Here is a 23157-nt window from a genome sequence, read left to right on the forward strand (position 1 = left end):
AAACTGCAGAGCCCAGAAATGACATGCCTGGTAGAAAATGGCTGTGATCACAAATCAAAGAGCAATGCTACTACACGTACAAGGGAAGAACCACGCGCCACTTCTGAGCTCCCTTAGTTACGGGTGGACCCCATCATCCTTAAACTGGGCACCACTCACCCATTTATCCTGAGACTTCTTTCACTTTGTTTTTGTTTTTGTTTTTTTTGCGGTACGCAGGCCTCTCACCGTTGTGGCCTTTCCCGTCGCGGAGCACAGGCTCCAGACGCGCAGGCCCAGCGGCCATGGCTCACGGGCCCAGCCGCTCCGCGGCATGTGGGATCCTCCTGGACCGGGGCACGAACCCATGTCCCCTGCATCGGCAGGCAGACTCTCAACCGCTGTGCCACCAGGGAAGCACGACTTCTTTCACTTTGAAGGATATGGAACACCCTTAACAACTTCTGAGGCAAAAATATTATATGTGCCTGCAACTTTTCCAGTATATGACCTCCACCCCATACAACCCTATACACCTGAACTTTCATGGAATTCAAAATACAGAAAGGTCCTGATCTTTTCATATGTACACAGACCCAATAGTAGCAAGTAGTTAATGATTCTCGGCGTTACTTTATGAGGATGGCATTTCATATCCCTACTGCTCAAGATAATTCTGTAAGTAGATATTCTTATCACCATTTTACTGCTGAAACAGACTCAGAGGTTCATCCAAGGTCATTTAAATAACGGAGCTGGGATCTAAATCCAGCCCAAAGTCCAGCAGGCTTTCTATTTCTTTTAAAAAAATTCGAAGGTTACTTTTTCTTTTTAGCCACGTTAATTGGGGAAGAGACTACAATACCGAAGAGCAAAATGAAGAAAACAGAAAAACAGCCACATACTACTATAGGGGAGCAGAACTTACCACCCTAAAATGCATCTCTTTGGCATATTGTCTTAAGCGAGTTATTTTCTGGTAAACAGCAGACACTGAAAGGGCTCTGAAAACCAAGTAGGAATTGCCTTTTTGTAAGAAACACTGATATTTGTAAGGGAAATCTCCATTTGTAAGGGTCTGTCCCGCTCTGTCCCTGGAAGAGGAGGCTGACCAAATCTCTAGAAACTCGATTTATCAACAGAGAAGGAAGTGACTGAAATGTGTACCACAATCACCCTTGTTTACTGTGCTTTTCCTGGTAACTTCCCCTAACTGACCCTCCCCACTCTCAACATCCTCTTCTGTCTTTGGCTGAGGATGGCATTTAAGGTGTGGGCTTCGGCCACCTTGGTGAGTTCGTTTTTCTTGGTCTCTCCCATGTACTCATGTTATTAAACTTACGTTTGACTTTCTCCTATTAATCTGTCTCTTGTCAACTTCATTCTTAGACCAGCCAGAAGAACCCAGAAAGGTAGAGGAAAGCGTCTTCCTCCCAACACTACCTATCAGGTAACAACAGGCTACATCCAGGTGAGTGAGCACAGCATGGAGGTGAGGGTGTGGCTAAGATCACTGGTCGGCCTGGGTCTGGGCCTGGCCTGCAACCCGTAGTATCTGTTCTATTCTCTTTTTTTCTTTTTTTAAAATTTAATTTATTTTTGGCTGCGTTGGGTCTTTGTTGCTGCGCCCGGGCTTTCTCTAGTTGTGGCGAGCGGGGGCTACTCTTCGTTGCAGTGCATGGGCTTCTCACTGTGGTGGCTTCTCTTGTTGCAGATCACGGGCTCTAGGCACACAGGCTTCAGTAGTTGTGGCTCGCGGGCTCTAGAGCGCAGGCTCAGTAGTTGTGGCACATGGGCTTAGTTGCTCCGCGGCATGTGGGATCTTCCTGGACCAGGGATCGAACCCATGGCAGGTGGATTCTTAACCACTGTGCCACCAGTGAAGTCCCTCTGCTCTATTTGTATCTGAGAATTCTCTGAGCTTCAGAGATACACGGGGAAGAAGGTTCAGAAGTGACTGACTCAAGAAAAGATCCCACCCAAACCACACCAGGCAAATGGGTGCTGGTCTCTAAGACCCCGAAAGACCTCCACTGAAGAAGAATCAATGTACCCATGTTAAACCTGTACTTACATAGATTTAAGCAAATACATACTTAGGTATTAATACATAAAATTGAGGTTATCTACGGGTGAGTTATGACGTTCTGATTTTTCACTATCTGTATATACTTTCCAATTAGTAAAACCTGAAAGAAAAAACAGACAAGTACTATTTTTTTTTTTTTTTTTTTTTTGTGGTACGCGGGCCTCTCACTGTTGTGGCCTCTCCCGCCACGGAGCACAGGCTCCGGACGTGCAGGCTCAGCGGCCATGGCTCATGGGCCTAGCCACTCTGCGGCATGTGGGATCTTCCTGGACCGGGGCACAAACCCGTGTCCCCTGCATCGGCAGGCGGACTCTCAACCTCTGTGCCACCAGGGAAGCCCAAGTACTACTTTTATACCAGAAAACAAATGTGGTTTTTCAGTTTCTCTAAGGCAAGGAAGAAAATGTTTTGTTAAACCACACTGACATAAGCAGCGATAACATTATCATTGTGATAAAGATGACAGCAATGATGAACAGATGACATATTTCTACATGGCTTTATCCTCTAAAGAACGTTTTCACATCTATGTGTTTAAATATCGGCCATTCCGATTTGCTGTGAACTTCTTGAAGGGATGTCCGACGGTCTTGGGTAGGAGTCCAGCCTTGGCTGAGCAAATCCAAGCCTCAGGTTTCTTAGGTGTAAAAGGAGGTAACAATAACGCCCATCCCAGTTCTGCAGGGAGGTCTGAATGCTAAGAAGTCTTAAAAGGCTAACGCCATAAATGTTTGAAAATGACTGACTATGAAGACAAACATGGCCTCATTCGATCTTCAAAAGCGGTCCAGAGAAGTAGGCAGGGAACTTGTTATTCTCCACCGTTTTACTGATAAGAACTAATCACTAAAACTCGTGTACATATTCCCCCACGCCCACCTCAACCCCTTCTAACTGTCCTTTAACACTGGCTCACAGAGGTCCAGAAAGAACTTCCAGTGAGAATTACTTACAGTTTGTCTACTGAAAAAACAAGCCACAACTCAGGCATTAGTTCAAACACCGAAGAGGGCGCACAGTGTGCCTGGACCGTGTGGGCTCCAGCCTGACCTCTGGCCGCAGGGCCACCCCCAGCCCTGCTGTTCACTGTGCACTTTCTGGGAAATTCCACACAAATGACCATTTACTGCCTGTTTCTCTCTCTTGACCACGATGAGGAAAAATATAAACCCTCGCTGAAAAACTGAAGGCACTGTATCATTATTTGCCCAGGAGAAAAAAAGAGAATAAAATTAACAACAAATAAATTAACAAATTAACAACAAATAAAATTAACAACCTCAACACATACAGACAACATAGCTTGTTTTCCACGCACAAAAAAAATAAAATTTAGAAATTCACAAACTCTAAGACCTCTCCAAGAAGCACTTCCCAATAGTACCTCAGAAACCCCGTTTGCAATCTCACTCCACACAGCTTCACTATCAGCCGTTTCCGTTGCTTTTTTTTTTTTACATCTTTATTGGAGTATAATTGCTTTACAATGGTGTGTTAGTTTGTGCTTCATAACAAAGTGAATCAGTTATACATACACATATGTTCCCATATCTCTTCCCTCTTGCATCTCCCTCCCTCCCACCCTCCCTATCCCACCCCTCTAGGTGGTCACAAAGCACCGAGCTGATCTCCCTGTGCTATGCGGCTGCTTCCCACTAGCTATCTATTTTACGTTTGGTAGTGTATATATGTCCATGCCACTCTCTCACTTTGTCACAGCTTACCCTTCCCCCTTCCCATATCCTCAAGTCCATTCTCTAGTAGGTCTACACCTATTGTAACAATTATTCCATCAGACATTTATCAATTAACGGCATTTTTTTCTGCTTCAGAATCTTCTCTGATAACACTCTATATTTCAAGCCTCTCCCAAACAAAGAAATTTTAAATAGCAGGCCTGTCACTATCAAGCAACTGTCATCATCTTAGAACATTTTTTTACATTTGAATGAAATAGTCTGAGTGAGAACCATAAGGTCATAATTCCCTAGTCATTTCCCAGAATGATGGTAAGATCATGATATGACTTTTTCATGATATGATCTTTTCATGATATTAAAAGACCTACGTTAGATATACGCAATATTATGACTGGTTAGAAGAAAATATCACACAAACAATGTTAAGTTAACTCAGGTATTTATATTATGTGATGGAAGTCAACGAACTTGGGATTATTCTTCTTGTTAATTATTATTATTGATAAACTGCACATGGTCATCAGATTTGATGAAATAATGTCGTTATTTTATCACAAAGAAATGTATACTAGAATGGTTAATGAAGGTGGTGGTTTCTACCTAGAATTATAGGTATGACCAGCTGTACAGAAAACAAATATTCCTTTGAAAGACTTAGGTATAAACTTAATATTTATAATTTATGCTAATCTACAAATGCACAATAGGAACTTGCTACTTAAAATAATCCTCAGAAAAAGAAATGTAAGTGGTTGATAAACCATTTCAAAAATAATAATAATATATGGTCAATTAATATTTGATAAGGGAGCCAAGAATACTTAACAGAGAAAAGGCAGTCTTTTCAATAAGTGGTGCTGAGAAACTGGGCATTCACATGTAGAATGAAAGAATGAAATTGGGACCCTGTCTTACACCACTCACAAAGATTAACTCTAATGGGTTAGAGACTTACGTGCAATACCAGAAACCATAAAACTTCTAGAAGAAAACATAGGGGAGAAAAGCTCCTTGACATGGGTCTCAGCAATGATTTTTTGGATATGATACGGAAAGCGCAGGCAGCCAAACAAAAAATAAACAAGTGGGACTACATCAAACTACAAAGCTTCTTCACAGCAAAAGAAACAATCCACAAAATTAAAAGACGGCCTACAGAATGGAATAAAATATTTGCAAACCATATTCAAAATACATAAAGAATTCATACAACTGGGCTTCCCTGGTGACGCAGTGCTTAAGAGTCTGCCTGTCAGTGCAGGGGACACGGATTTGAGCGCTGGTCCGAGAAGATCCCACAAGCCGCGGAGCAACTAAGCCCATGCACCACAACTACTGAGCCTGTGCTCTAGAGCCGGTGAGCCACAACTACTGAGCCCACATGCCAAAAGTACTGAAGCCTGCACACCCAGGACCCGTGCTCCGCAACAAGAGAAGCCACCGCAATGAGAAGCCCACGCACCGCACGAAGAGTAGCCCCCGCTGGCCGCAACTAGAGAAAGCCCGCGCGCAGCAATGAAGACCCAACACAGCCAAAAATAAATAAATAAAATAATTTAAATAAAGAATTCATACAACTCAATAGCAAAAAAAATTAATCCAATTAAAAATAGGAAGAGGAACTGAATAGACATTTTCCCAAAGACATACAAATAGCCAATAGATGCATATAAAGGTGATAAACATCACCAATCATCAGAGAAATGCAAATCAAAACCACAATGAGATATGACTTCATACCTGTTAGAATGGTTATCATCAAAAAGGCAAGAGATACCACCATATGAGCCAGCAATCCCACTACTGTGCATATACCCCGAGAAAACCATAATTCAAAAAGAGTCATGTACCACAATGTTCACTGCAGCACTATTTACAATAGCCAGGACATGGAAGCAACCTAAGTGTCCATCGACAGATGAATGGATAAAGATGTGGCACATATATACAATGGAATATTAGCCATAAAAAGAAAGAAATTGAGTTATTTGTAGTGAGGTGGATGGACCTAGAGCCTGTCATACAGAGTGAAGTAAGTCCGAAAGAGAAAAACAAATACTGTATGCTAACACATATATATGGAATCTAAAAAAAAAAAAAAAGGTTCTCACGAACCTAGGGGCAGGATAGGAATAAAGACACAGACGTAGAGAATGGACTTGAGGACACAGGGAAGGGGAAGGGTAAGCTGGGACGAAGTGAGAGAGTGGCATGGACATATATACACTACCAAATGTAAAATAGATAGCTAGTGGGAAGCAGCCGCATAGCACAGGGAGACCAGCTCGGTGCTTTATGACCACCTAGAGGGGTGGGATAGGGAGGGTGGGAGTGAGATGCAAGAGGTAGGAGATATGGGGATATATGTAAAAGTATAGCTGATTCACTTTGTTGTACAGCAGAAACTAACACAACATTGTAAAGCAATTATATTCCAATAAAGATGTTTTTTTAAAAAAAAGGCAAGAGATAACAAATGCTAGTGAGGATGTGGAAAAAAGGGAACCCTTGTGCAACGTTGGTGGGAATGTAAATTGTTACAGCTACAATGGAAAACAGTATGGAGGTTCCTCAAAAAATTGAAAATAGAACTACCATATAATCCAGCAATTCCACTCCTGGGTATTTATTTAAAGGAAATGAAAACACTGTGTTGAAGAGATATATGCACCCCCACGTTCACAGCAGCGTTATTTACAATAGCAAAGAGGGCTTCCCTGGTGGCGCAGTGGTTGAGAGTCCGCCTGCCGATGCAGGGGACATGGGTTCGTGCCCTGGTCCGGGAAGATCCCACGTGCCGCGGAGCGGCTGGGCCCATGAGCCATGGTCGCTGAGCCTGCGCGTCCGGAGCCTGTGCTCTGAGGCCGCAACAGTGAGAGGCCCGCGTACCGCAAAAAAAAAAAAAAAAAACAATAGCAAAGACATGGAAACAACCTAAGTGTCCATCAATAGATGAATGGATATAGAAAATGTGGTGTATATATACACAATGGAATATTATTTAGCCATAAAAAAGGAAATCCCACCATTTGTGACAACATGGATGGACCTTGGGGGCATTATGCTAAATCAGACAGAGAAAGACAAATACTGTATGACCTCACTTATATGTGGATCTAAAACAAAAAGAAAGAAAAAAAAAACTCAGAAAAAGAGATCAGATTTGTGGTTACCTGAGGCGGCGGAGGGGAGGGGGAATAGGATGAAGGTGGTCAAAAGCTACAAACTTCCAGTTATAAGACAAATAAATACTAGGGATGTAATGCACAACATGACGGCTATAGTTAACACTGCTGTATGGTATATATGCAAGTTGTTATGAGGGTAAATCCTGAGTTCTCATCACAAGAAAAAAACACATTTTTTCCCTTTTTTTTAGAAAACTCTATATGAGATGATGGATGTCACTCACTATATGAGATGATGTTGGTAGAACACAACCTTTTTGAGAGCAATGAAGCAATATCTGTCAAAATATTAAATGCCCATTGCCTTTGTCCCAGTAATTCCACTTCTGGGTTTTTCATCATATAGATATACAGTGACATGAGAATGTCCATTGGTACACTCACTAGTGAAAACGTGGAAACCATCTAAATATTCGTCTATAGAGAACAGGTTACATAAAGTATCCATCCAATAGAATTTTATGTAGTGGCTTTTTAAAAAAGGTGAATTTACATGTATTGACATGGAAAGACATCCCTGGTAGATTAAAGGGGGGAAAAGTTGCAGAACCGTGTAAGAGTATACACTGTTCCCTGTTTTTCTAGAGGAAGAGATCCACATTTCTATACGTTGTTATGATGTTTATATCCAGTAGACACTAACTTTAGGGGAAAATAAAGAAATACAAGTTCTCTAGAAGAGTGAATAATACTATAGTACGGTTGATGATGATTCCATGACAATTTGCTAGTGACATCTTTAAGTGACTAGATCACTCCCTTCAGCTATTTTTTTCCTTTACTCAGCAGGGGTACGCCTGTGCCAGCTGGGCTGTCTTGGTTTCATTTAGGCAAAAATAAAACCCAGCCTGACCACCCTCACCCAGCACAGACTCCTGTAGGTTGCTTTCTAAAATGGTTAAGCCCACAACCCAACACTCTCATCACAGTCATCAATCAGTTCAGTGTTTCCAACATCAGCCCTCCCTCCTGCCACAGAAATCACTTCCGGTTCATGTATTTGTTCACTCACTCAACAGCTTACTTATTACCGTAGACTAATACACTGCCCGATGTGGAAGAGAAAGACACATAACACGGCGGCCTAGCTTGGCAACAGCCGTCAGGAAGGCCATGGGTAAGAAGGCCCAGGCAGGCAGTGCTGAGCAGAAAGGGGCATATTCCCTACACCCTCCAGCTGGATCGAGGACCAGGAATCTCTGCTGCCCACAACTCCCCAAAGGGGTTCTGAGAGGTAGGAGCCTGTTTCTTTCCAGGCCATCGTCCCGGGCCTGAGAGGAAACAAGAGCCCCAGGGAGGCCTGCGGACGCAGGGCCAGAAGAGCCAGGCCAGGGCGCTGAGGCCCCCGCCTTCTCCTCTTTGGTGAGCGCGCTCCTGGCGGGGTGGGGTGGTGGTGGAGTAACTGCCTGGGAAACCCACCAGGCATGGCCTGGCCCACAGAGCCTGCTCACACCAGCGAAGAGGCGAATCTAACATAGGTGGGAGGGAGGGATGGCCTCTCCAGACCAGTTACGCCTTTCAGAAAGGCACTTCCCCCTCTGTCCAAAACACAGAAGAAACTGACCCCTTGCCCAACATCACATCTTCATTCTAAACCGCATAGAACATACTCTACGTGGTATGAGAAATGTAAACACAAGCACACAAATCCGCTAACCACAAACACAATTTTGAAATGTTTTCTTCAGAGCAGCTACCTGCATCTTTTGTGAACAATGCATAACCTAAAAGCTAACTTTTCATTCACCATGGATTAGCAGCTCTGCAATACTCAGATGTTTTCAAACCCTATCTCACCCAACATGTTAAATACTTCCCTGTCCCAACAGAAAAGCAAGCGGCCTGTCCTCAGACAGACCTGGTATTAAATCCTTCAGGCAGATTAACTAACCTTTTTTTTTTTTAAATTTATTTATTTATTTATTTTTGGCTGCGTTGGGTCTTCATTGCTGCACATGGGCTTTCTCTAGTTGGCGGCGAGCGGGGGCTACTCTTCGTTGCAGGCTTCTCATTGCGGTGGCTTCTCTTGTTGCGGAGCATGGGCCCTAGGCGCGCAGGCTTCAGTAGTTGTGGCACATGGGCTCAGTAGTTGTGGCTCGTGAGCTTAGTTGCTCTGCGGCCTGTGGGATCTTCCCCGACCAGGGATCAAACCTGTGTTCCCTGCATTGGCAGGAGGATCCTTAACCACTGCGCCACCAGGGAAGTCCCCAGATTACCTAACCTCTTGATCTCAGGTTTCTGTCTGTTAAAGGAGGATAGTGATTAAATGAGGTGACAAGTCCCTTCCACATACCAAGTACTAAATAAGACAGCTCTCAAGTAGACCCAGAGTTTGATTTATAGCAGACTTTGAGTCAATACACTGTAACAGTGAACAAATACTCAATTGTAACTGACATTTAGTTTGGTTCTTATCTTAAACCAGCTACTACAAATTTCCCATTTGAGGGTAATTAATTTAAATTATATAATGTATATGCATGTGTATGTGTATGTGTGTGTGTGTGTGTGTGTATGTGTGTATATATATATCCACAAAATATTAAGTAAAAAATAGAAGGTATATAGTACTACGTACACATACACAAACTCACGTATACACATTCACATGTGTAGTGGCAAAATGGCTGAAGTATGTGGCTGTTTTCATTTTCTTTACATTTTTCCATATTCCCCTTGCCTCATGTTAAATTTGTTTTGTAGAATGAGCAGGTGTTACTTTTACAATCAGAGCTTCAGAAAAAAATAGTTGCAATTGTGCTCAGATGGATTAACTGGCTGACAGAGTTCTACCAGACATTCAGAGAGCACCAAACACATCTCCGAGCTGGGAGTCCTGCTGAAGATCATTTCGGCAGAGATGATACCATTGTGCGTTTACACAGTACTCGACAAGGTGCTTTCACGTCCCAGAGAGGCAGGACTTCTCATTCCAGTAACCTGAAGCTGGAGGAGTCCAAGGCTCACCTGCCAGGTCCCACAGGCCAGCAAGGGCGCAGATCTGCACCTGACTCTCTTGCAGCCACAGCCTCTACCCAGAGCCCTCTTTCTGAAGGGCTCCCCGGCCAGGTTCAGGTTGCTTTCCTCGTCACATGAGGTTGGAAGTGGCCATTAAAAACCATTAGAATATTTCACATTCAAATACCTCAGACATAGGCTGAATTTTGTCAAGTAGTAGTTTGAACATTTTAAAGAAATGCTCTCAAAAAAAAAAAAAAAAAGGAGGGCTTCCCTGGTGGCGCAGTGGTTGAGAGTCCGCCTGCCAATGCAGGGGACACGGGTTCGTGCCCCGGTCCGGGAAGATCCCACATGCCGCAGAGCGTCTGGGTCCGTGAGCCACGGCTGCTGAGCCTGCGCTCCGCAATGGGAGAGGCCACAACAGTGAGAGGCCCCCTTACCACAAAAAATTTAAAAAAAAAAAAAAAAGAAGAAAGGAATATTCTCAAGTATTTTACAAAAAAAAAAAATTATTTTGCTATCTTAAGACATTCAACTAGAAACATAAAAGTTGACTGTGTACTGCATAAATGGATGTTCATAAGTCTCCTTCAACATACAAACATCTCTTGCATAGTACATTTCAAAAATCTCTACTCACAAAATTTCCCTTACTTTTAAAGACTTTTTAAACAATTAACACCAGAAGAAACAAAAATAACTCTTCAAGGAGCAAAAAGGACTTACGAAAACTTTCCTTTATATCTAAGTAGTATTTTTTTTTTCCATCTACTCATGTCAATGAAAAGGACCCCACACAGACCACCAGTCCCACCCAGAAATGCTGCTGCAGCACCATTTTTACAAAGCGTTAGTTGCACTGCCCTGCTTTTGAACATGACCTGACGTTTGGGTTAACAAACCCTTCGTTTGCTTAAGAAGAGCGGGTTCATTGGGCAGCAACACTTTCAAAATGTTTATTTAGCTGAAATGTGAAGATTAACAAAATAAGGTAAACACGTTAAAAAATAAAAAGGGGGAAAAGATCCATTTTTGTCTGATTTGCGTTTTGGGAAACTTGTGCACCACAGACGTTTACAAAATATCCTGAAACTAAGAAGCAACAAAACCCAAGATTTATCCACCATGAACTTAATCCCTGGAAAATTCCCCTGGACCCCTGGCTCACTCCCTACCCCAGAGCTGCTTGCTCCTGGCCCTTCTGACATGAGACACGCGGGAAACCTCCATCTATAACCTGGAGCTTTTATAAAAAGCCCTCCTGGCTTTTCAGCCCTTCTCCAACGGCACTCACCTGCTTGGAACTGACCTCCTGTGTTTTATTCAAAACTTTCTGTGAAAATTCTCCCTTCTCTGATGGGGGAGAGCATTCCTCCTCCGAAATCACTGGCCTGGAGGAGCCCGTGACCCTAGGGCTCCTCCTGAAGGACCACCGCTTGTGGACAGACAGCAGGGTCACCTGAGGGTCACCCAGAGTCACCAGGAAGGACGGCTCAGGGCTCCCGGGCATCTGGCCCCCAGCTCTCTCCATCGCTGTGTTCACGGTCACACCTTCACCTCGCACAACAGCAGTTCACCTTCTCCAGGCTATCTGGTCACGTTAGAAGAAAACGCTCGAAAAGCGTCCCTCTAACTAGCAGAGGGGAGGCTAACTCGGAGGCCCAGTCGCGCGGGTTCCCCTCTGCCCCTGAGCCAGCCCGGGAGGGGCTGCCAGCCAAGCCTTCAGGAACTTGAGCAGGCTGCACGCCGCTGTACAAATGTTTGCTCTCGTTTATTTACCCCTATCAAACCAATTGTCATCCTCTCACTCGTCCATGGCATCTGGCACTGGGGATGTTTGCACACGGCCCTACGCGTACCCAGTGCCGCTAGGACACCCGGCCGACGCGTACAGGAGCCCAGCACGCAATCACGTCCCCACACTGAGCAGTTTCCTTTTGGCCCTGTGCACTCCCCAAGAGACCAGCCTGGAGGCAGGGGAGAAATGTCACTTCCTTTTACTACCAAACTTCGAGCGCTTTCTTGGAATAACTTCAGTTGCCTCTTCCATGGCTCCAGCACTGGTGGGGTGCAGATCACTAGGGGAGAAAAGTATTTCCCAGGCAACAGGACTTGCTTTTTCAAGAAGGTGTAAGAGAGTTCCATGTCTCCTGCAGCTCTGTTCTCCCTTGGACCAACAGCTTGACTTCACTAAGAGCTGACTGCAGAAACTCACGGGCAAAAAAGACTCATCCGTATTTTATATGCGGCAGAACCGTCGGGAATTAAGTCACAGTTTAGGCTTCTGAGGCTACCCGCTGCTCCACACGAGGATTAAGGGTGGCGTAGACAGTGGGGCAATTGGGGAGCCTCGTGCTGTGTTGGGCAGCCCCGCCTACCTTCCCACCCTCACCCACTCAGACACAGGAAGGAGGCGACCTCATCCCCCATGGGAGGAACAGCTCTGCCAGCCGCCAGCCCTGGCAGCACCTCCTACGGCAGGGACGTGCAGGGTGTCCACACTGAGGACGGAATTCAGTCAGTTGGGAAAACAGTTACTCTGTGTCCTGGCTTACTCCCCCCAGCTGAATGTGCCCTTAGTCGGGGAAGAGGGGGTTGCGGGGGCGTGCACCAGAAGAGGGCGTTTGGAACCACGCCCCCTTCTGCTCAAGGCCACTGCAGGCTCTGCCTCTTTATGGGTTGCCTACAATCACCCCTCCTCCCCCATTAAAACTGCCATCGCTGCCCCCCAAGAACTCCTGGCCAAGAGACCTGTTCTCTCTGAGAGAAGGCGGGCTCACCCCGGGTCCATTCCTCACGGGTCAGTCCTTCAAGACTCTTCCTTATTCTTCCGCCTCTCATTTAGTCCGTGGAGATGTAACAACTTGTTTGCTTCCACTTCTGAAACACGCTCAGGGCAGCCAGTTCCCAACTGTGTCTGAGTTGCCTTATCTTCCATGTGTTCAAAAAAGAATCCACCTCCACTTCCAAGAAATGCCATTCAAATCAGTGACCCAAAAAGGAAAGGCATGCTTGATGCCAAGGACCTTGGCCCCCAAACCCATGCAGGGGTCAGCGTAGATGAGCCTGGCGTACCCGTGATCACTCAAATCCTACTTCCTTACCTATGGCTTTCATGTTTCCTGATAGGATCTGTCAGGAGCTATGTATGCCTGCTGACCCCCTCACATTTCCTTTATTAGGCATCATAAGTGTGTTTCCATCTCTTTGAACACCAGATTAAAAAAATTTTTTTTTACCATTTTGGGCGGAAATCCTCCTCAAAGGTCATTTATCTTTCTGTTATCTTTACAAATATGAGTTACTACTCTTAGTTCAATTTTTCCTTGGTGATACGGGATCGTTATCTGCTTCTGTGCTGTAGCTATGAATAGCTAACAAGGAAAGTATGTTGGCCTCATATGTTCTAAGTGCTTTTCAATAGTCTACCCTGTTAGCACAATAACTATGGAAAATTTGAATACTTTACTGCAAAATAATTTTAATTCTCCTAAATGGTCACTCAGACTCAGAACACAGCCAGAAGAAGGAGGCTGGGCCAGGTTAGGCTGTAAAGGGTAGGAAGTTTAGACTTTATCCTGTGGATAGGGGAGAACCACCAGTTTTGAAGCAGAGGACTTACATGATTACATTTGTGATTTAGAAATAGGTTGGGCAGGCATGAGAACTCAGAGGAGGGGGGGATTATAGAGTTACAAGGAGCAGAGAAAAGGAATAGCAGAGCCGGATTAATAGCAGAGGAGGCCCTCAGGGCTCTGAGATCAAGAGATCACAGCAGGTGACGCAAGTTTGGCAGAGAGGAGGTGGAACTGGGTGGGGGGCAATTATGGGGATGGAAATGGTGGATTCGCCCTGGTTCCTTTGGAATCTAAGGGACCCGCAAAACAGCCAGAACATGAGCCAGGCTCCCAGACTAGAGAATCAAGTCCAAACCCCACTTTCTGGCACCTCCCCTTTCCTCGTACCTGACCCCTAGGTTCCCGCCCCTTCCCCATCTAATCCTCCTTATCCCTTAAGTCCTGCCTCTCAGGGAGTCGCCTCCACCCAGCCTGGAGGGGCTCCCTCCCTTATCTGAATTCCAGTGTCACTAAAGCCAACACCACAGACCTGGCAGGTATTATTGGGGAACCAGTCTTCTCCCGCCACTGAGGATACACTCAGCTAAGTCCACAGTTGGCCAAGCATGCGATCAGCACCAGGTGTTTGTCGAAAGCCTGCTTTCGGTTTTAAGGTTCGTTGGATTCACTGGCAAAATAACCGCTCATTACCCAAAAATAAACAGCTTCAATCAATTCTTTAATGCAAGGTGATTAAACTTAATTTTAATATACAATCATCAGAAGGAAAGCAATAAGAATATTAGAGACACACAACAGAGTACACATCACTGAATTGGGCCGACATCTACTTCCAGATCCAAAGAGCAGCTGGGAAGTCCCGAGGGACAGCAATCTGGAGCCCCAGTTGGGAAGGGTCCCGGGCGGTGCGTCCACCCCACGGGTGAGACTTCAGATCGGAGTTCTGGGGGCTTCCGTTTATAATCCCAGGCCGCAAATGGATATCATCAGTTTGCGCGCAAAAATGCAGCTCTGGACACACGTTGGCAATGCTGTTGGTTTCACCATGTGAGTCACGAGATTTTCCAGACCCCGCAGGGCTGGCCAGGTCCCCAGGGCTCAAGAAATTCCAAGACCCACTCCCTTTCTGATCGTAAGGGCCACCTGACTTGCTAGCAGCAATTGTTAGGTGTGCAAGCAAGCACAGTCCAGGTAGGGTCACAGGTCGGGCAGAGGCCTGCTTCTGCCTCTGAAACCTGAACGAGACTACTTCATTAATTTTCCCAACACGAGGAAACATGTAAGCTCCTGGAAGACAAGGTCCTTATGTCTTATCTGCCCATAGATTTAACGAGGTGATGAACAAGTATCCGATGTCAAACACACGCTTACTGAGTTGGACTACAGACTGGATCTTCATGGTGTTCGCGCAGGATTTTCATCCACAACACGAGGCACCCCTTCTAGAACTACCAGGCTTCAAGTGTCTCCATGCACTAAAATATTTTGCCTCCCACCTGTACAAGGTTTTTCAGCAACTTTCCAAAGTAAAATGCATCTTGTTTCTCTCCTACCCACCTCCCCAGGCTCTGTGAATCTTTTCTGTTTAAAAAGAAAAATCGCTTTGGCGTCCCCTAAGCAATCCTATTATTACCGGAGAAGCCTGGGCCCAGAGGCAGATGGGCGGCTCCTGTTTCCCTGAACCTCGGGGGACAAAGGACCCCGCTTGGAGGAGGTGCATCTGGCTCAAATATTTCAGCATTCACCAAGATTACCTGGCTCCACCCAGGGGGAGGCTTCTCACAAAGAACCCTGGGTCAGTCCTCCCAAGGCCGGCAGAGGAGCCGGGATGCCGTGATGGGACAGGAGGACAGAACCTGACACTAAGCTGTGTGCCGGGAAGCAGCGGCCCGGAAGGTTCCCATAACACCCCAGAGGCCGACAGCCGGATATTTACGTGCTTCGTGCAAAGGAAGACACAAGAGACACTTTCTGCCCTCGGGAGTTTATTAGCAAGTTCGGAGAGAAGACCAGTAGCGGAGAGTGTTGAAGTAGAAAGAAACCACTCCGACATGAGGTGCTGGGGGTGAAGGAGGACTTGCCAAGGGAAGGACTGGTGGGCTGTGGGGTCTGCTCCATGCGCCCCCGGGAACTGGCCATTCTGAGACTGAAACAGCTAGCGCAGCGTGACAGCAGGACAGCAAACAAAAACAGCTACAAAACGCCACCTAGGCAAGCTCACCGGAGGCAGTGATCTTCAACAAAACCGCACGTGGCTCAACAGCCCACAGGGAAAAAAGTGATAATAGTTCCACATCAGGAAGAGACTGCATGGGGCCAAAGAGAGAAACACGGAGACTCTATCAAAGAGTCAAAGCCAACCCTCGGACTCCCGCAGGGAATCACACGTACCTTCAACTTCCTTGGCTGCCCTCCTTACCTGGGGCCAACGCTGCTCACCTCTAAGTTCCCACACTCTCCAGGTCTGTCTCCTCGGAGCTCCACGAGGATAAAATACAACACGCCCCCACGCTGGCTGGCACGCTCTGATGCCTGACCACTAACCTGGAGAAGCCTTGGTGCCACCAGCAGTCCAGCTCCATCTCCCTGGTCCTCACCCTCCAGGCCCGGGTCTCACACCCTCCCTGCCCCTCAGACCTCCACTCCCACCCCCACCCTCCATCTCCAATGACCAGCCTGACCCCTGCTTCCTGAAACAAAGGATCAGAAAAGAACCTGCAGACATCTCAACCATCCACCCACCTGATTAGAGCCTGCTGAGCTGTGAGGAGCCCAAGGTCAGCCTCCAGGTACCCACAGCTCCTAGTTTCCCTCCTACCCACCCCCAATCCCCGCACAAGAGACCAGTCCCCAGACCTCGGAGGGCTGCAGTGGCTCCCAGCTCAGCCCTTGGCTTTCTTCCCTGTCTGTACTCCTTGTGATCTCATTCAGTCCAGTAGAAATACCACCTTACAGGGACTTCCCTGGTGGTCCAGTGGTTAAGAATCCACCTTCCAATGCAGGGGACGTGGGTTCAGTCTCTGGTCCGGGAACCACATGTCGCACGGCAACTAAGCCCACGTGCTCTAGAGCCCACGGGCCACATGTACTGAGGTCGCGCACCACAACAAAGATCCCACGTGCCACAACTAAGACCCGATGCAGCCAAATAAATAAATAAATATTTTTTTAAAAAAGAAAGAAAGAAATACCACCTATAGGCAGTAACTCCCAAACTCCACACTTATGGACCCAAAAGCTTAACTAACACCTCCTGTTAGATATTTAATATGCATCTCAAATGTTAACTTGTCTAAAACTGAGCTCCCGATATGATGTCCCTAGAGAAAAAAAATGTCGCCTGCCATTCAAGTTCTAGAAGGATCAAGCCATAAGCAGCCACAGTCACCCACTGAAAGCGCCTGCTGCTGGGAATTCAGGCTGGAGAAAAACAGGAAACATGCTGTGTTCTGGATATGCTGGCCCGAGACAGTTAAGATGCATATCTAAGGAAAAATTTCAATGAGCCCAGATTCTTGCATCTTCCCGTACAAAGAAAAGCACTAAAATCATTAACTTGAGAAGTCTGTGCTCTGTGATTAGCTGTGACCTTTTTTTTTTTTTTTTTTAGCTGTGACCTTTTTATAATTGACTACATGTTTTTTCCAGCAAAAAATTCATATATATATCCTGGCTCTTCCCTTGCCTCTTTGGAACAGTTCCTCAGAGTAAACTGAGAGGCTGTCTCCTGGTCTAGAGAATTCAGTATGGTCCCCGAATAACACTGCAATTCACTGCTCTCACACTGTGTATTTTTTTTTAGTCCATACCCTCTTCCTGCTTCTTCCAGTCTTCCCCATCTTAGTATATGGCAACTCCTTCCTTCCACACGCTCAGGAAAGAAAACCTTGCATTCATCCTGGATGAGAATCATCTCGTCCTTTCAAATTCACCTATAAGTAAGTGTTCAGCAAATCCTGTCAGTTCTATCTCCGAAATACATTCAGCATCCAACCACTTCTCAGCAGCCCCACTACAACGAGGTCCAGGCCACCACCAGCACATCTCACCCGCATTACTAAAATAATCTCAGTGACCTCCTGGCTTCTGCTTTTACCTCCTAAAGTCAATTCTCAAAACAAAAGCCAGAGGAACCCTCTTAAGGTGGAAATGATGAGGTTCCCCTAAAAACCCTCCAGGGGGTTTTCATGTACTTAGAGAAAAACCTAAAATCCTTACAATGACCTAGAAGAACTGTGGAGTTGGCCCCTCCCTCTCCCTTTCAGCCTATCCTCACACGCCTCACTCCTCTGCTAAGACCATTCTGATGCTGCTGGTCCTGGCACAAAGGCACGCTCCTGCCTCAGGGCCTTTGTCCCGACTGCACCCCCTGCTTACAAATATCCCTGCCCCAAACCCCTGTATCCAGACGACTCACTTCCTCTCCTTCTAATGTCCCTGCTCAAATGTCACCTTCTCAGGGGCTTCCTCAACTATCCCGGGTACAATTTCAAACATTCCCACTTCCTATGGTCCTTTCCTACTTATTTTTCTCCAGAGTGCTCAACTGCTGCCTGATATAATAACATATATTTTGCTGATTTGTTTACTAACTCCCCAATTAGGATGTAAGTTTCACAAGTGTAGGAATTGTCTATTTTCTTCACTCACCGCTATATACCCAGCACGAAAACAGTGCTTGTGTGTTAAAGTTTCTCAATGACTATTTGCTGAATGAATGAAATGACAGAGCGTACCAAAAACAGCTTACTTTATTTGCTTGCTATCAAACATGGACTGCTAAACTTTCAGACAGATATCCAACATTCAGAAGGCGCCCCATGCAAAGCTGGCTCTCTCCTCCTTCACTTACTCATTCCTTTTTTCCTCCAAGCCAGCAGTCTAGGCTCAAATACTACAGTTAAAAAGAAATAACAAGCCCCCTAATAAGAACCTGCTGTATAAAAAAATAAATTATACAAAATTCAAAGAAAACCCCGAAATAACAAGCCTCAAATGCAGTCATCTGCCCCCCACTGCAGCAAATCAAGACCTAATTGTAGTTTCAACCCCTCTCAGAAAGGTGACCTTTAAAACAGTCAATCTGAAATTTCCTAATCAACACTAGTGAGATAATCTGCATGATAAAGATCCCTGCCATTCCCTTCCCCCACCCCCCACCCCCGACAAATATGTCCTGGCCCAAAATAATTCACCCCCCTCTTTTTTTGGCTAATACCTTCATGCCCCATCCTTCTACCTATAAGAGCCTTCCATTTTGTACCACTGCTCCTTGGAGCGGACTTCTAGTGCTAGGCAGGATGCCAGCCACTTCAAATTTACTCAGTTTTTTAACCCTACCAAGAGCAGGCACTGACCCACATGAGCATGACAGGTTGGGTAGGGTTTGTGGCCACAGGGAGAGCTCATGCTACACCTAAAAGAGGCGGCTTCTCCCAGCTCCCGTCAAATGGCCTGGGGTCACCAGAGTTTCCAAGAGAAGGGAAGTAGCCAGAATTTTACACATTAAAAATCTTCTAATTTTAAAATGTTGAAAACGGATGCAAAGTTGTGGCGAATGAAATATAAGAAAAAGTTGTTCGTCAGGGCTCCTGAGGAGAATCGTTCAAAGAGAGGGCGGGTTTGTCCTCACCTCTTCCCCATTTCTGCTGTGCACAGCATGAATTAGGGGGTCGGGGTCCTAGCAGCCATCGTAAGGCAACCACGAGAAAGCTGGTGTGGCTCTGCTAATGACAAAACAAGACTCGTATCTTATGGCAAGACAAGAAAAGTTTAAAACATAAAATTGTTCTCTGCCGGTGTGGGCTTCCTCCCTCCCCTTTGGTGTGTGTTGTGTCTGCGTTAACCCGTAGGAGATACCATTCCTTCTTAATCCTGTGAGGGGTCACGACTCCTTAGGAGATAACCTTCCTTCTTCATCTTCCAAGGGGTCATGATGACCCACTACTTGCTTTGTAAGTGCAGATCTGGATTGTGTAAACTGTCAATATTCTGTCATTTGACATAACCTTTGCCTCAAAAACTTACACGACTGTGCTTTGACCTCTAATGGGCAGAGCAGGCCTCAGAGCTTTGTCAGAGACTGTCTTCCGGGTTAGAAACCTCAGGTTAGCTCAAATAAAATTCTCCATTTCTTTCTTAGGTCAACTATTGACTAATTTTTTTGTCCACACTAATATCAAACAAGATAGACTTCAAAACAAACACTGTTATCAGAAACAAAGGTACATTTTATAATGATAAAAGTCAATCCATCAGGAAGACATAAAAGTCATAAATATATGCATCTAAAAACAGAATACAAACATAGATGAACCAAAAACTGACAGAAATGGAAAGAAAGACAATTCAACAGTAATAGCTGGATACTTCACATCCACGTTGAATAACTGACAAAAACTAGGTAGAAGATCAACCAGGAAATATGTGATAGTATTTATAATAAGAAACACATATTTGGTCTTTGTTCCCTTTCTGGCACAGAGTTTCCAAAACCCTTGGCATTTCCAAAGTGATGAAAAAGGTGTCTTTTGTTATGGCTAATGAGGTGACTTCTGGAAAGACCCTAGATCACCAAAGGATAGGAGCTGGTTGCCAGGGGAACCAAGGAGGTGATTACAGGGTTACACCTTTCAGTCCCACCCAGACCTCTGGGGAGGGTAGAGTGGCTGGAGAGTGAGTTCAGTCACCAACAGCCAATGATTTAATCGTTCGTGCCTCCATAAAAACCCGGAAGGACTAGTCTTCTAGAGTTTCCAGGTTGGTGACCATGGGGAGATCTGGGGAGAGTGGCATGACCAGAGAAAGCATGGAAGCTCTGTGCCCCTTCCCACGTAATTTGCCGAATGCATCTCTTCCATCTTGCTATTCCTGAGTTGTAACCTTTTATAATACACTGGCAATCTAATAAGTAAATGTTTCTGAGTTCTGTGAGCTCCCTCAGCAAATTAAACCCCAAGAAGGGGTTACTGGAACCTCCGATCTATAGCCGGCTGGTCACAAGCACAGGTGGCAACCTGGGCTTGTGACTGGTGTCTGAAGCGGGTGGGCGAAGGGGCCAGTCTTGCAGGACTGAGCCCTTAACCTGTGGGATCTGATGCTATCTCCAGAGAGACAGTTTCAGAATTGAGTTAAATTATAGGACACCCAGCTGGTACCTGAGAATTGCTTGGTATAGGGGAAAAAACCCACACATTAGAATTGGTATCAGAATCAGAAGATAGAAAACATGAACACTATAAACCAACTAGACCTAACTGACATCTACAGAACCCTCCACCCAACAACAGTATAATACATGTTCTTTCCAGGTAGGTGCACATGGAACACTCTCTAGGCTACACCATATGTTAGATCCTAAAACAAACCTCAATTCATTTAAAATAATAGAAATAATGCAAAGTATGTTCTCTGACAACACTGGAATCAGAAATCAGTAACAGAAACAAATATAGGACACTCACAAATATGTGGAAATTAAACAACACACTCCTAAATAACCAGTGGGTCAAAGAAGAAATCAAAAGATTAGGAAATACTTTGAGATGAATGAAAATGAAGACACAACATACCAAAACTTATGGGATGCAGGTAAGACAGTGCTGAGAAAGAAACTTATAGCTGTGAATGTCTCCATTAAGGAAGAAGGATCTCAAGTCAATAATCTAAACTTCTGCCTAAGACACTGGAAAAAGGAGCCTACACTAAACCTAAAGCAAGCAGAAAGAAGGTGCATCAGTGTCCTAGGACTGTGACAAAATACCATAAACTGAGTATTAGAAATTCATTCTCTCACAGTTTTAGAGGCTAGAAATCAAGATTTTCCTTTTTGGGACTCTGAAGAAGAATCTGTTCCATGTCTCTCTCCTACCTCCTGGTGGTTGCTGGCAATCCTTAGCATTTCTTGGTTTACGGAGGCATCACTCCAATCAGTCTCTGTAATCATATGGCTTTCTCTTCTCTGTGTCTTCACATGGTGTCCTTATAACAAATTCAGTGATTGGATTCAGGGCCCACTATAATGCTGTAGGACCTCAACTTAATTTAACTAATTAGATCTGCAGCAGACCCTATTTCCATATAATATCACATTCACTGGTACCAGGACTCAGGACTTCAACATATCTTTTAGAGAACACAATTCAACGCACCCAAAAGAAAATAATAAAGGTTAGAGTGGAATAGCGAAAAGCAGAGAATAGAAATATAGAGGAAATTGTCAAAACCAAAAGCTGATTCTTTGAAAAGACCAACAAAATTGACAAACCTTTAGCTAGAATGATCAAGAAAAAAGAGAGAAGACTAAAATTATTAGAATTAGAAGTGAAAGATGATTATTACTTATCTTACAGAAATAAGGATTATGAGGGAATACCATGAACAATTGTATACCAACAGATACCTTAAATGAAATGGACAAATTCCTAGGAGGACTCAAATTACCAAAACTGACTCAAGAAGAAATAGATACTCTGAATCAATCTGTAGCAAGAAAAGATATTCAATTAGCAATAATAAAATAAACTTCCCCAAAAGAAAAGCTCAAGCTCAGATGGCTTCAACATTGAATTCTATCAAACATTTATAAGAAGGAAGCACTTCTCAAGTCATTCTGAGACAAGTATTATACTGATACCAAAACCAGAAAAGACATCACAAGAAAACTACAAACCAGTATCTCTTATGGACATGGACACAAAATTCCTCTACAAAATAGTAGGTAACCAAAACAAAAGACATATGGTCATGTCAATAGACACAGAGAAAGCATTTGACCAAATCCAAAATCCTTTCATATAAAAACACTCAACGAACTAGGAGTTGGAGGGAACTTCCTCAACCTGACAAAGAGCATGAAAAACCCACAGCTAACATCCTACTTAATGGTAAAAGGCTGAAAGTTTTCCCCCTGAGATCAGGAAGGAGAGGAAGATTCATCTGCATGATATGTTCACAACAGGCAAATCTATAGAGACAGAAAGTAGTATAGTGGCTGCTTAGGCATGGGGGTTATGGGGAAATGGGGTGTGATAGCTAAAGGGTGCAGGATTTCTTTCTCAGGTGATGAAAATGTCCTCAAATTGATTGTGATGATGATTGCACATACCTGCGAATTGTACGGTATGTGAATTATATCTCAATCTAGCTATTTTTTAAAAAAAAATGTAGTAGAGAGGCCATTAAAATAAGAATTAGAGAGGATATGCCTTTGGCATTCATGGAATCCTAAACAAAAAAGGTTTCAGAAGAGTGGTGAGGCAACAGAAGTGGATAGACTGCAAAAAACCTACAAAGCACCACATAGCCTTCAAGGAGAATGGAAAAACTGTGCTGCATTCCCACAATGGCACACTGCACAGCAACGGATCTTAGAAATATAATGTTCTAGTGGGAAAAGCAAGTCCCAGAAGACTAAACACACTATAATATCATTTTCACAAAACTCAGAAACAAGCAAAACTAAATAATGTATTGTTCAGACATTCACGTATGTGTGATAAAACTTCGTATACACACAAAAAAGCTAGGTTACAACAAACACAGAATTGAGGACGGTGGTTACCTCGACAATGGGTATTTCTACAGGTCACACAAGAAGACGAGGAGGGAATAGCTGGGTAGAAGCCGTGGCATTGATAATACTCTTGTTCTTCAGTCAGGTGGTA

General features: G+C 44.7%; 1 protein-coding gene across 1 annotated transcript in view; it reads right to left on the minus strand.

Moving 5' to 3' along the window:
* The window catches only part of ATP7B (ATPase copper transporting beta), a 57085-nt gene extending 43730 nt beyond the window's left edge, over window positions 1-13355 (minus strand). Inside the window, exon 1 of the mRNA XM_027116398.1 lies at window positions 11209-13355. Within this exon, the coding sequence (XP_026972199.1) occupies window positions 11209-11445 (237 nt within the window). The 5' untranslated portion in view covers window positions 11446-13355. The remainder of the gene's footprint in view (window positions 1-11208) is intronic.
* Window positions 13356-23157: the final 9802 nt, after the last annotated feature.

This window comes from Aethalodelphis obliquidens, unplaced genomic scaffold (genome assembly GCF_003676395.1).
Source record: "Aethalodelphis obliquidens isolate GAN/ISIS:26980383/991018 unplaced genomic scaffold, ASM367639v1 scaffold16, whole genome shotgun sequence".
Classification (NCBI taxonomy): Eukaryota; Metazoa; Chordata; class Mammalia; order Artiodactyla; family Delphinidae; genus Aethalodelphis; species Aethalodelphis obliquidens.